The sequence below is a fragment of the Dendrobates tinctorius genome, unplaced genomic scaffold (genome assembly GCF_039654945.1).
Source record: "Dendrobates tinctorius isolate UK_male_01 unplaced genomic scaffold, ASM3965494v1 ptg000029l, whole genome shotgun sequence".
NCBI classification, from domain to species: Eukaryota; Metazoa; Chordata; class Amphibia; order Anura; family Dendrobatidae; genus Dendrobates; species Dendrobates tinctorius.
This window is the reverse complement of record NW_027361697.1, coordinates 19,378,621-19,393,053: the sequence shown is the minus strand read 5'-3', so window position 1 is coordinate 19,393,053 and position 14,433 is coordinate 19,378,621. Positions and strand designations below refer to the sequence as shown.

At 42.8% G+C, this 14,433-nt stretch overlaps 1 protein-coding gene across 1 annotated transcript in view; it reads left to right on the top strand.

The window, feature by feature from the left end:
* The first annotated feature begins 7,656 nt into the window (after nt 1-7,656).
* The window catches only part of LOC141085835 (very-long-chain enoyl-CoA reductase-like), a 72,057-nt gene continuing 65,280 nt past the window's right edge, over nt 7,657-14,433 (top strand). The window contains exon 1 of the mRNA XM_073571416.1: nt 7,657-7,858. Within this exon, the coding sequence (XP_073427517.1) occupies nt 7,682-7,858 (177 nt within the window). The 5' untranslated portion in view covers nt 7,657-7,681. The remainder of the gene's footprint in view (nt 7,859-14,433) is intronic.

Sequence of the window (14,433 nt, the reverse complement as noted above, 5' to 3'; positions counted from 1 at the left end):
GCCTATCCTATGGAATAAGGGAGACAGGAATACCCATTTAAATTGTAACACATGGTGTTGAAATTTAGAACTTGCCCCTAGATCATCGACCAACATCTGTAAATTTGGTCAAGAAGACCCAAACCCATGTGACATGCTAAAACGCTAGGCTTGTTTTTTTTCCCCATCTTAAAATAAAATTCAGATTAAAATAGTTAACAGCTATTTATAGCTATTGCATGCTCATTTTTTCAGCTGCTTTTGGAAAAAATAATTTGGTTGGGATTCCTCAAGGTAAAAAAACAAAATTTCCCCAGGGTTGCCTCAAGTTTGAGAAATTTGGAAATTCTGCCTCCTTAATGTGCAACAGAAGGTCTATCTTCATTGTTCCTTAATTCTAAATATCTTCCAAGACTTTTGCCAGAAAATTAAGCCAGTAAAGAAGCTGATAAAATCAGTTCATCAGCTGTTATGAAGAAAGACTGGTAAGATGTGAAGAATCAGATTGCAAACAATGAAGCTTTTCTTTCGTACATCAGTGACTGTCCCCTTCCATTTTCCTGTAGATGCACGAGGCACTTATAGGGAGTCAGAGCTATACTTAAATAGTGATTGTATGGAAATGTTACACTGGTTGTGAAATGTTCTAGTGAACCTGTAAATTAGCCTCTTTTTAAAAAAAACTAATGAATATACTGCGATAATAATACATACAGAGCAGCACATTTGTGTTAGAAAGGAAAGGGCAGATGGCAGAGTAAATTATCTGCTATTCTCTTTCATACTTTTCATTCTTCCATCACCTTGCATATGTTGCATATTAATAAAATCACTCGCTCATTTATTTATGCATTTTAGAGAAAACTGTGCAGCTGAATTAACCTTTATAATACTCTATATCATCACTCTTTCAAGCATCGTGTGTACTCCACATTGGCATTCCACACGCTTCTCTTGACATTTTTAACTTTGTGTAGTGATTAATTCTTACTAATTCTTGGTTTTGTCGACTGTCAGTAAATAACAAGTTGGTGGTTGGTTTATTGTCAGCTTTTGGTGGCTCCATCAAGGGAAACTTTCCCCTATTGAGGTCATTATAAACTACTGTAATTGCATCATGTGTTTGAGGGCTTATTTATACAACTGATGTAATGGAAAGACCGGTCACACCCGGAGGAAGTGGACGCCATTTCACTCCATGAAGCAGTTTCAGATATCTCTTGGACCTGCATCTATAAGACATTTATGACATATCTCGTGGATATACCTTAAATGCACTAGATGAGATAACCCCTTTAAAACTGCATAAGCTCTTTATGGGAATCTTTCAACTGTTTTTTCCTGCTGTCTAAGTGCAGCATTGCCGTCGCCACATAACGTGGGACATTCTGAGACGTTGTGCCTGCTGCAAATTAAATTGCAAAATTAAAATACGTGCACGGAAGAGTCACTCTATTGCACTGAGCATCAAAGCAGATCTCTCCATTACATCATTGGGTCAGCCTTTATATAGGTTATTAGTATTCATGCATTGTAACAATATAATTAGCTCAGATTATCTCTAAATATGTACTGGCATTAGCATACATACTTTTCATTGGCTAAAGGTTATATTGTCTGCCCGCAGCTGAAAAGTTATGTGTGTTTCCTCTCCTTAGGTTTCGTTCCTCCATTTTTCCCATGTTTTCTCTAAGTCTGTTAGACAAAGACATTCCTAAGAGACCTCTTATCTCACACACACATAGTGGCTCAAACTCCATCTTGGAAAGCAGGAGAGAATATATACAGAATATCCACAATAGAGTTAGTATAGATAAATATAAATCCTGCTCTCACAAGCGTGATGTAGGCAAAGAGACCCTGAATCCAGCGATGTATCACTTAGATTACTGGGTGCAGCCATTCTACTGACACAGTTTTTAGACTTGGCAATGTAGTAGAGCTGAGACCACGTGCACCAGGCTCTGTATATGCAATGTCTGTAGACAGTAAGGTGCCTATCACAGGAGGGGGGCGGAATCGGACTTGGACTCACGCAGGCTCTGTACATGCAATGTCTGTAGACAGTAAGGTGCCTATCACAGGAGGGGGGCGGAATCGGACTTGGACTCACGCAGGCTCTGTACATGCAATGTCTGTAGACAGTAAGGTGCCTATCACAGGAGGGGGGCGGAATCGGACTTGGACTCACGCTCTTCTGTGAGCAATGATAAGCTCCTGGAGCTAAACAATCAATGTAAGTAAACAACAGGACGGAGCATGATAAAAGAGGCATTGCTGAAATCTGTGTTTTAACCCGTATCTCATGCTGTCTTCAGATTACAGCTGCTGACAAATTCTCTTTAAGCCGGCCGTACACCTTAGATGGCCATCAGTCATCTTGGCCAGCTCTCCCATACACAGGAGCACTCATTCTATCGACTGCATATCTGATTTATCTCTGAGAGAACAAAATGATCAGTAGACCAAAATCTGACATGCCTGATCAATATCTCCCCTGACAATCAGTTGTCCCCATACACATAAGACTGTTGGTCCAACCCTTCCATATCAAAGGGAATGGCCGACAGTCTAATAAGTATGGGGATCTTTACATACTGTCCTGTAGATATACCGTAAATACACAACTAAAGATAAGCCAATTGATTTGCAGAACCTCTTTTGCCTAGTAGGACTAGCACAATGTAATTGTTGCTTGCAACTTCAGGCTAACATCATGACACCAGGACAACTAATCAGAAGAGTCGCTGGGGATGCCAGCAGGAAGGAGGCAATTCATAGGGCTCCCATTCAATAGCCTCGGACTATTGATGTGCCCACCGGACCACCGGACCAGGGTCATGTGAATCCATGAGCTTATTTCTAATGACAGCCCCTCTAGTATCTGATGCTGGAGACTATGATGTCAATCCTCCAGACTGCCTAAACATGGTAGGCACCAGCAGAAAAATCATCCGGATCTCATGCAGCTACAGAGACATTTTCTTTTCCAATCTGTAACCCTACAAGTTAAAGAAACAGAGGCCAGATAGATGGTTAACAACAATTGGAAAGGCTTACAAGTACAGTAATATGGCCAAGGCTTGCACCCTCCAAGCCCTGCCCCGCTACAGGAAAATGGGGTGTGCTGCTGTTACCTTAAGACCACATGCATCTCCCAACTCCTTGTAAACATATATCTCCCCCAACCCTGTCTGCAACTAACCCACAATTGCATAACACAAATCAGATATAAACATTTAAAACATGGCAATGCATTATATAACCATAAAATGTTCAAGAGGGATGTGTGAAGCATTTTCTCCCCTTTACAGTCCAGCGCATCTCATCAGGACAATGTTTGTATTAGTGAGCAGCAAACTGTTTGCTCATAAATGCAAGGATTGGAAAGACATGCTTGCTGTGTCAGCTGTACCTTTCCCTTCTCCTAGTGTTAGAGATAGTAGAAGGTAAGGGGAGATTGCTATTGGCAGAGCGAAGTGTGAAGTAGGGGCTAGCAGGAGAGGCAGATCACAGCTGTTTGACAGTATACCTAGGGTAGAAAGCAAATACAAGACAGTTGGAGGGGGTGAATTACATAGTGTACAAGTGAAGAAAGGACACAGTAGACAATTCAGTGGCAGAGGGTAATAGGGGAATCATACATTCCTCAACATCCATGCCTGTCAATACAAAGGAGAAGAGATCCATTATGGTCTATAGAAGGGGAAATCAGTAAGGGAATGAGGCTGTGCTGATACATGAGAGCTAATGAAGGCAGCACCCCATGGGCACACGACCCTACATCCTGCATGTATTACTGAGGGACACGTACACATGAGAAAAGTCTAAAACTATGATCAGACTATGAACTGCATATCAGGCGGTCTCTAAATGTATGATCAATGAGGATTGCACCCTGAAATTCATGCAACTTTTTCAATTTCAAACTTGGTATTGCTTTTTAGAAAATGTAGATATGGGTATGACAGGATAACAATGATGTTTGCACAGCATAACAGATTGTATGAATAATCTAGAAAAAGGGATATTGTATCGGAAAATATGGTGAATGCAAGAATAGAATGAAGTTGGGTTCCACTGCAACCTTTTCAACTCAAGGTAACCACTGGCATAGCGTACCAATCAAAAGTTTGGACACACCTGTTTAGGAATTGTCTTCCTTGTTCTTATTGGAATGTGCACAGTGTGTGTAGATTCAGAATAAAGGGAGCAAAACCACAATGATATACATATGGAAACAATGAGTAAAGAAACACATGTTGAACAATCCAGAAGATGTATTCCCTCAATCTACCGTTTTACTCTGACGACAGCTACCCCTTTAGCATTCTCTCAAGCTGCTATATCAGGTAATCAACTGGAATGACTTTCCAACAGTTTTGAGGGAGTTCCTAGAGGTACTGAGCACCTGTTGGCTGCTTTGCCTTCACTTTGTAACCCAACTAATCCCAAACCATCTCAATAGGTTTGAGATTGGGTGATAGTTGAGACCATGTCATCTGATGTAACCTCCAGCCCTAGTCGGCCTCGTCACATAGCCCTTATATAGCCTGGAGGTGTGTTTTGGGTCATTATCCTGTTGCCACACAAATGATGGCTCCACTAAGTGAAAACCATATGAGATGGTAAGTAGTTACAGAATGCAGTGGTAATTATGCTGGGTAAGCCTGGCTTGAATTTAGAATAAATCACCAGCAGTGTCAACACAAAGCACTACCTGGCTCATCCCTCCATGCTTCCAGGTGGGCACCACACATATAGAAATCATCCACTCATCACTTCTGCCACTTTGGTTGGTACCAAAAATCTCAAGCTTTGACATCAATTTTGACTCAGACCACAGTACAGATTTCCACTGATCTAATGCCCAGTCCTTGTGCTTCTTGGTCCAAACAAGTCTCCTCTTACTTGCAGTAGTACCATCTTTGCGGGAATTTGACAATAAAGGCCTCCTTCTCGCCATCTCTTCTGGACAGTTGATGTTGAGATGTGACTGTTACTTGATGTCTGTGTATTGCTTATGGGGGCTGTTATTTGAGGTGCTGTCAAATTTTGTTTTCTGAGGCTGGTAACTTTGTTGAACTTATCCTCTGCAGAAGAGGAAATTCTAGGTCTTCATCTCCTGGAGTGATTTTCATGATAGCCAGCGACATTATAGTAATTGATGGTTTTTATTACTGCACTTGAGGATACTTTCAAGGTTCTTGCAATTTTCCAGAATGGCTGACCTTCATGTTTAAAGTAATGATAGGATATCGTTTTTCTTTATTTAGTTGGGTGGTTCTTGCCACATTATGGCTTAGAATAGTTATGGAATAGGACTCACCACCGTATAGAACTGTGTACCAACATTTTATCTGCAAAACCTACCTGATGGTTGCAAACACTTTCTGAAGTCGGTGATTCCACAAATGAATTCTAGAATACGCATACCTGTCCATTGGATGCCATTCCATGTGACAGCCTGAAGAAGCTGCTTGAGAAAATGGCATGGGGTTGTAAAGCAGCCATCAGAGAAAAAAGGGGGTTACTCTGAGGAATCTAAGACTTTAATGCATTTTCTGGTTTGTTTCTCACAAGTTCCGTTTTCACTTCCATAAGTCTGAATATACAATGACTTTCAGTAAGACAATGGAAAACCACTGCATGAACAGGTGTGTCCAAACTTTTGACAGGTACTGTAAGTGAAAATCAGAATTTACATGTGAAAGGAGGGTATAACCTTTAAATTGGGTTGTCCAGCCGGATAAATGTAAAATTAAATGCAAATTAAAGGGTGTGTTCTCTACTTAGCTAACTTCTTCTAAATCCCTATTCTTCCCCCCAATAAAATACTGACACAGGCCGGGATCACACATGCGAGAAACACGGCCGAGTCTCGCATCTTAATGCCCGGCACTCGGATCAGAGCGTGCGGTCGCATAGCAATACATGGAGTCACACGCTCCGCTGCCGAGTGTCGGCAGCAGTGCCGGGTATTAACATGCGAGACTCGTCTGAGTTTCTCGCATGTGTGGTCCTGGCCTAATACTCACCTTTGGTGCCAGTGCCATTCCAGCGATAATTGACATCTGGAGAAAGTGAGATCTCTAGCTGCTCTCTGACTTCCTCCAGATGTCTTGATTTGTCCAAAGCGGTGGAGAGTAAAGCCGTCGGCTAAAGGGATGAAAGGACGAAAAAAGTCACGTGAGCCCCGAGAGAGACAGTGCCGACACTGCTGGAACGGTGCTGACAATGCTGGAATGGTGCTACTGTTTTACTTGGGGGAAAACCTAGGAATTCAGAAGGGGCTGTGCGAGTAGAGGACAACCCCTTTAGTGCAGTCACATAGGGACCCAAGAGATAAGGGGGCCCAATTCCGCCTCTAGAGCAGGTGCAATTATGCATTTTGATCAGATGGTAAACTGCAAATGGACCATATATTAATCTTGCAAGGGGCCCTCTTCTGTCTGTGTCCACTAGTGCTTTAATCAAATTTCCAAGTTCATTTGGTCACAGAAAGGAAACCATTCCTCTCTGTGCTGCCATGTGACAAGTTATGTGCTTGAAGGTGGCTGGCTTGGATCATAGCTAAGACAGTCCCATCTCAGTCTCTGCCTTAGGCCGGGATCACACATGCGAGGAAAACGGCCGAGTCTCGCATGTTAACGCCCGGCACTGCCGCCGACATTCGGTTCGGAGCGTGCGGCTGCATACCAATACCAGTTTCTCGCATATGTGATTCCGGCCTTAAAGGGGTTGTCCAGGACTATTACATTGATGGCATATCCTTATATCTGATGGGTGGGAGTGCAACATCCGTCACCCCTGTCAATCAGCTTTTCCCGACATTGGCAGGAGTTGGAAGTGCTAAATTGTGGAGCTGCACACTACAGCGCCGTCAACTGTATAGTGGCCACAACTGGGTACTGCATATTCGAATCAATAGGGTGCGATGTGCAGTACCCTGCTGCGGTCACTTTACAGTTGATGGAGCCATGTTGGTTCTTGAAGGACCAGTACAGTTCACATACAGGTCCTAGGTGACTCTCTGCAGTTTGGCTCCTCCCAGCGGACTTATCTCAGCAAATATGCCTAAAGTGCATCAAAGTTTTTTTTTTTGTACGGTACGAATCATGCACAATATGGCATCAGCTGGATCATACACGGGCATCTTTAGAATCAGTCGCTTGTCGTGTTAGGCACTGCTCACAAGTTGCTTTTTTGCAGCTTTTTTTTTGGTGCAAATTTAAAGCTGCGTTTTACAGTACCAGCAAAAGCTGGGAGATTTCAGAAATCAGAAAACGCAGTTTAAAACTTGCATTAAAAAAATACAGCAAAAAAAACAAAACGCAACATGTGAACATAGCCATAATCTGCACCAAAGACGAGTAAAAAAAAATGGTCGGGACGCCATTGTAACTTTTTTTTATGTATATATTTTAAGATTTACGAATAAATAAATGGACACCTAGTAATATAAACCACCAAAGGAAACCCTAATGAATGTCACATTCAAGGGGATACACACTAACGCGACCTGCACAATTATGGAAAGGGCTAATGTCGCCGTGGTGGTCAGTGACTGGCTGCGCCGTGAAGGGGTTAATCCCGGGAGCGTCCCGCCGGCAGTCAGGCTCCCAGTGCTGGCCGGCTTCCCGCACACAGCCGCTCTGATAAGCTGCGGATCCTCCCGGGATGAGGTGCAGTAGCGCTGCTGATGCTGCGTGCAGAGGGGCTGCCGCTATATAACGCGATCCCCGCTGCGGGCGGCACTGGCTGCTGGGGTGTGCGGTGCAGCAGGGGGCACAGGGCGGCGGGCGCTCACTGCATGGCTTCCTGGCGAGGACCCCCGCACAGAGCGATCATGAGCAGCAGCAGGATCAGTTTCTTCGAGGTAAGATCTGCAGCCTCCATTCACTGCTCCCAGCAGCAGCAGAGCCCTCACTGCACGGCGGGGTGTCTACACCGGCTATACACTGCATGGAGCTCGGCCGCTGCCGCCGATCAGCTGCACAAACTTTCCACTGCCGTTCATCTGGGCTTAACCAGTTCAGTGCCGGCACTGGATCTCTGCAGTAAGCCTTATCCTAGAGGGTCTCTGTCTGTACCATGGTATAGATTGGTTGCTGCCCCCCTTTTGTACTGGTCACCTATGTGGGCAGCTTTGCAGCATTGTGAAGAAGAAAAAAAAAATTAATTGGTTGGTATTAGATGGTTGTGTCTGTTCAGGCTGTGATTATGCTTTTATGGCTGCAATCATTTTGGGAAAAAAAAGAAGCTAAAAACCGCAAGGTGTGAACACAGCCTTGATTTTTAACTATTTGAAGCAATTAAAGTATTGCCCAGGTATGACTTCTAATAGGGAATGGGTGCCCTAGCGAACGCCAGTGTGTAACTGCAGGGCGCACGGTGACTGAGGAATACTAGCATGTCGGTACCTGCTGTAATTTATTTATTTACTTTTTTTTTTTTTTTTTTTACAGAAAATTGGCAAAAACTCGTATAAGGCTATGTTCGCATGTTGCATTTTTGCTGCGTTTTTTTTTTTCCCCCCTGCAGGCAAAACCTTCTCTCTTGGCAGTAAAGAGGCTGCTTACAAGAAGATGGTTTTGCTGTGTGTTTCTTGTGGATGTTGATAAAGTTAGTGCACCCCCCCCCCCCAAAAAAAAAAAAAAAAGCCTGATTTTGCTTCCTTAATTTTTTGCAGCAGAAACTGTTACATGCATTTTTTTTTCTGTTGCGTTTTTTGCATTTATCCATTGTTTCCTATGGGTGAAAAGAAATGCTGCAAATGCACAGAGAAAATGCTGAAAGAAGTGACGTGCTGCAGTCTGCAAAAACACAGTAGTTTTCCAAATCGGGGAGGAAAAAAAAAATAAAACCAATAGGTGTGCATGAGATTTCTGGAATCTCATAGACTTTGCTGGTACTGTAAAGCGCATCTTAAAATTTGCATTTAAGAAAAAATGCAGCAAAAACGCAACTTGTGAACAGTGAGTCATTTTCAAAGGATGCTATGAGTGCTTTTCCTGCCTATTATAAAGATGGAGTCTGGGTTTAAAGCTATTGGGAGAGAAAGGTAGAGGGGTATAAATGTGCCCCATTATGCTCATGATCCAGAAAGGTGTTTCATCACTGGGACCCCCATGATCAATAGAACAGGGGTCCTGAGCAGCATTTTGCTCAAAAGTAATCACTACGCCGGCGCCATGATGAGATCAAACATATGTGAAGTCAAAGTGACAGCCGTTCCATCAGTCCTGTGGCCTTAAACTGTTTCCGTACCATTTGTTCCAAGTGGGTAAGACATGAGGAATAGGAGTGGGGTCAGTACCTCTGTTCTGGGGATCAGTGGGGCCCCCAACTCTTGCCTTGCCTGTGATTATATACTGTATATCTCGTGGGGAAAATCCCTTTAATAACGTGTGGTGCGTGTGGCTTCACAATTGTGTTTGGATGGGTTGCAGCGTCTAAATCGTGCATCTTGTTGACAAAACACTGTATAGTAAATGCTGCAGCTGCTGGAGAACCTTTTTTATTTCGAGAGATTCTGATATCAGATGTTTTTATAAAGTCATTTGAAGACTCGTCTGCCCTGACTGATATTTTTAGTATATAGGCGATGGAAAAACCAGCCTAGTTGTGAATGCTGTGCGACACCGCGTCGGTATGGTGTTAAATGTGATAATGGGAATGTGAGGGAGTAGTTGGAGCGCAGAGACTTGTCGTCGCACATCCGAGGTGTCCTACATAAAATGGTGACGATCTGAGAGTGGGGGGGGGGGATCTCGTGTAAGTGCGGAACTGCTGTGACCATATTAATGTCACTTTATAAAGCTTTGCAGGTAAATATATAGAAACCGTAAGATAGGAAAACTACCAAACTGGATCTTGCCAATATGTCTGACCTTCTAATTTGTGGGGGGCTCCATCTTCACTTTGTACAGTAGGTTGTCAGAAGTCCTGCACACGATGGACAGCGGTATTATATTCTCACAACCCAGGGAGATTGTTTATTTACTGGATAAAAGTAATGATTCCACTAATATTGATAAATACTTGTTGTATTGCTTGCAATAAACAGATACATTGTAAATCTCAAACATAGAAGACAGTGTATCAGATCTGCACTCCTTATTGAGTGTGATCCCAGGGGGTCATACCCCACCAACCCTTACTTCTCAGCCTATAATGAGTTAAATGTAATCTATCCATCTCATTGGTGCTGCGGCTTTTCTAGACTCCTGTTTCAGGAAATGCACACGCACACTAGCAGCAATGGTCAGATCCCGACCCCATCTTTTGTATTGAAGCGTCTAATGAGCATGTACAGTGGTCATTGTAAAGAGAGGGGAGCAGGGATAACGGAGTCATGGCCTATTGTGACTGGTGAATCCTTTTCTCATCTGTGTATAGAAGTGTTACCTGCCATTGTAATCCTACCTTTGACTCTTGCTGTAGGATCACAGGACAGTTTTGTTTTTTTTTTTTCTCCATCCGAAGAAAATGATGCAATGTGATCAGAGTGGCATCGTTTTTTCTCACAAGGTGGAAAAGAAAAAGTTTCTCCATTCTGTCAATCCGTGAAAATTCTATCAAAATCCTACACTGGCACGGCCCCATAGAATACTATGGGTTCAAGTGCTATCTGTGGAAACCACATACGGCGCTCGTGCCAAGTAATGAGACGAGCGCTTTCTGAAAGGAATTATGAGGCCGATATAGTGAAAATTGCAAGATTACTAATTTTATTTTGTAATAAAGATTGGAATATGAAATAAAAACATTGGCAATTTTTTCTTTTAAATACATGTAAAACAAAAAAACTTTATTTGGACGATGTTGTTTTGTGATGATACATTCCCTTGTTGTCCACTAATAGGAAAACCCCCAACTTCTTCTTGATCAAAATGTTTGTGCCTCATAAAATAATAAAGCTTATAATCTCCTCCCGTGCCGGTGCTGTTCTCGCGGTGTCGGCACTCGCTCTCCTGGGGCTCCCGTGCAGTTGTATGACATGTGACCCTGGCGCCCAATCAGCGCTGGCGTCACTGTCTTCGCCTTTGGACAAATCGAACATGAAGAGGATGTCCGGGCCGCAGCTGATCTCGGACTTCCTCTTCCTGCTCAATTCGACAGGAAGTGGAGACGGCGCCGACTGCAGTGATTGAGCGCCGGGCATCACGTGTCACAACAACCGCATGGGAGCCCCGGGAGAGCGAGTGCACGGGAGGTGAATATAGGCTTTATATGGGGCCAAGTAGTGGACCACTTCTCTAAAGACATCCTACCAGTGGTAGTGATGTTGTTGAGGGTTGTTTTTTTTTGTTTTGTTTTGTTTTTTTCTTGCTAGAAACTTTAAGTATTGATGTCAGAGACAAAGTAGAGGTGATTAATTTTTTTCAGCTATTGAGTCTATAACTGTAAAATGCTCAGAATGTGCCCCCATAAACCATGGTCAGACCACTATACCAGACAGCTGTCCCAATAACAGAGAGCCAATGTGGCCATGGAAATATTGCCATATTGACCTTGTAGAAGTGAGTCAAAGTACCCCCATAAAAGAGACCTTCAGAGTGATCACAGGGATCCCATAGCAATGTCCCTCTATACCAGTGCCAACCTCAGAAGCCCCCATTACAGCCACGTATGAAAGCCAGCCACGATGCCGCCGTTACAGCCACAGTTCCTCAATACTATCAGTCACCGTACCCTGTGTTTAAAACCGTAACTATGTGCTATGGGAATACAGCACACGAAATATCGCTTTGATCAGAATTCAGCACTAAGACCATGTTCACACTTTCAGTATTTTCCATCAGTAATTATAAGAAAAATCCAGGAGTGGAACAATAGAAACACGTCACCACAATTTATCACCCTCTCCTGGTTTTGGCTTACAAAAACTGAGATAAAATACTGACTGAATACTGATGTGTGAGCATGGCCTACACGACAGATCAGTTGCGCACATGCATATAACAGATGATTGTTGTCTGAACTTGTAGATTTCTGTGGCATCAGTGAAAAGTCCCATTGTCCAATTGTCTGACTACTGCTGCCATCGAGGAAAAGATCAGTTGACCATTCTGTAGTTCAATATACCAAATCTTTTGCAGCTTTTTTCCATTTCCGTGGTAATCATAAATATTGCCCGCTTTCCCCTTATTTTGGGGAAACTTCCAAGATAATAGATAAATGTGGGAATTTAAAGTAATTGTCTGGAATAATGATATTGATGACTTATCCTGAGGATTAGTAATCAGTATCAGATCGTGGGTGGTCTGATACCCGGAATCCCACCGATTCGCTGCGGCTGGGTGTACAACGACAAACGCCACAGCGCCATGCAGTGTGAAGTGGCCACTGCCGAGATCTGCAGCTCATCGACTATGAAGAAATCATGTAAAAAAAAAAACCTGTTTTGTTCCTTTTTCCTTTGCATATAGTCTGCAATGTACACAATGGGGTTCTTCTCTATATACAGAATGTGTGGAATTAGTTTCTTCTCTATCACATAAATACTATTCTACATTCATTGCCAGGAATACAATATTGTAGACCACATTGTTAAACTTTACTAATCATACAAACATTTTTTCACTAAAAAAAAAAAAAAGGAATATATTAGATGTATACATTAGAGATGTAATCATGTCTGTGGATATAACGTTTGCAACCAGGCTGGAAATATGTATTGTATATATTGCTGGCTTCACTCACAGCACTAGGAGATGTATACTAGAATTCCTGTTTATAATGGAAATAATGTAGTTTTTATTTCACAACTAAAATAAGTTTATTGCTTTAAAAAAAAAAGTCTATATTTACTGCCCTTTTTAGAAACTTTTAGTGTATTTGCCCTCTTTTGTAATAATACTAAACTTCTTTGCAATGTGGTGCAGTGCATTTTCCACCCCAGTCCTCCTCCTGAATGTTCCGTCTCCCCAGACGTTGGTACATTTTCAGTATCATCGACCATGCTTTGCTTACATGTAATATATACAACAGCTGTGGTCACCGGCCATTATTCTGTCCAGCACAAAATATCTGTCTCGTCCTTTAGGCACAGATCCTGAGGCTCTGCATCCTAAACAGGGGGGTTTCTAAATTTAAAAAAAAAAAATGCTGGAGACCAGAGAATGGATTAAATAGGAAATAAAACCTATGCTCACCTCTTCTATCCACCCAATGTTCCAGTGCCGCCCCTGTGATGGTTTCCATACCGATGATTGCTTCATCTGGCAAAATTAAGGATAAGCCAGACCTTGTTTCCTTGTAGGCAACGCTTCCAAAGTCATCCTCTGGCTCTTACAACAAAGAACCAGGCAAAATGTTCCCACTATTTATCAATGTGTGCATGTACCAGCCCCAATATCATTTTTGGGGTCATCACCTTTACCCTTGATGGGGCGGGGTCATATGCAAAACAGTGTTTCCTCTGGGCACAAAAAGAATAATTTATGGTGCGTCCAGTGTCAGAGGCGTCATCCACATAATCAATGGAACAGGGGCTGACTTAGTATTGACTATGATGACTACTTGGAAGGTCTGGATGGGCCCAAAGGACACGTCTCTAACCTACAACAAGGAAGGTTGTTTTTTTTTTTTTACCTAATTTTTAAAGATTGCAGCATTGGTGGCGATTTATAATAATGGGCTTACAAAGGTTTTCATGTCATACATTATGATAGAAAGGGTTTAAGAGGGTTAAATCCTGGTGGAGAACCAGGCTTCAACCTTTCTTATCAACCATTCTTTTCATAAGGGCAGGTTCAGAAGGCCATAAATTCTCTCACCTGACATCAGAGTATGATCATAATGTGATGAGATGGAGAAAAAAAATGTCTTCTCCATTCTGTGAGGCTGCAGAAATCGTACTGAGCTCAGATGTCATCCGAGGGCTGTCAGATGTTTCCCACGCACTCATTGACTTCAATGGCCGAGTGTGATCCGAATATAGGATCAAGCCTGGGCAACCAGCAATTTCCCCACCGTGGGTAAATCTGACTTGTGCACGGCCCCATGGACTAACATTGGTCCCAGTGTGATCCAATGTTTTGTCAAAAGTCAAATCTGGTTGTCTGCACCTGCCCTAACCTTTACACTCTGGGCCTCAACCTACATCAGGTGCCTTCACCTTTGTGCCATCTACACTCCTTAACATTGAAATTGCAACACCATGTAGGAAAAGTCGTGCAATTATGGAAATTACAGGATTGACAGGCATGTTAATGATATGCAAATGATTAAAGGGAACCTGTCACATCTCACATGCCCTATAATGTTATACAGGGCTGGTAAGGCAGGGATTTTTCTCATGCATAGGTGAATGCTGCTGGGTTGGAGGGCATGGGAGACCTGACGGGTTCCCTTGACAAAAAAAAATAAATGAAAATGTACAAAACCTCTATCTATTCAGTATCGAGTATGAGCGACACGTGCAGAAATCCCTGCGCTTTGGCTGAT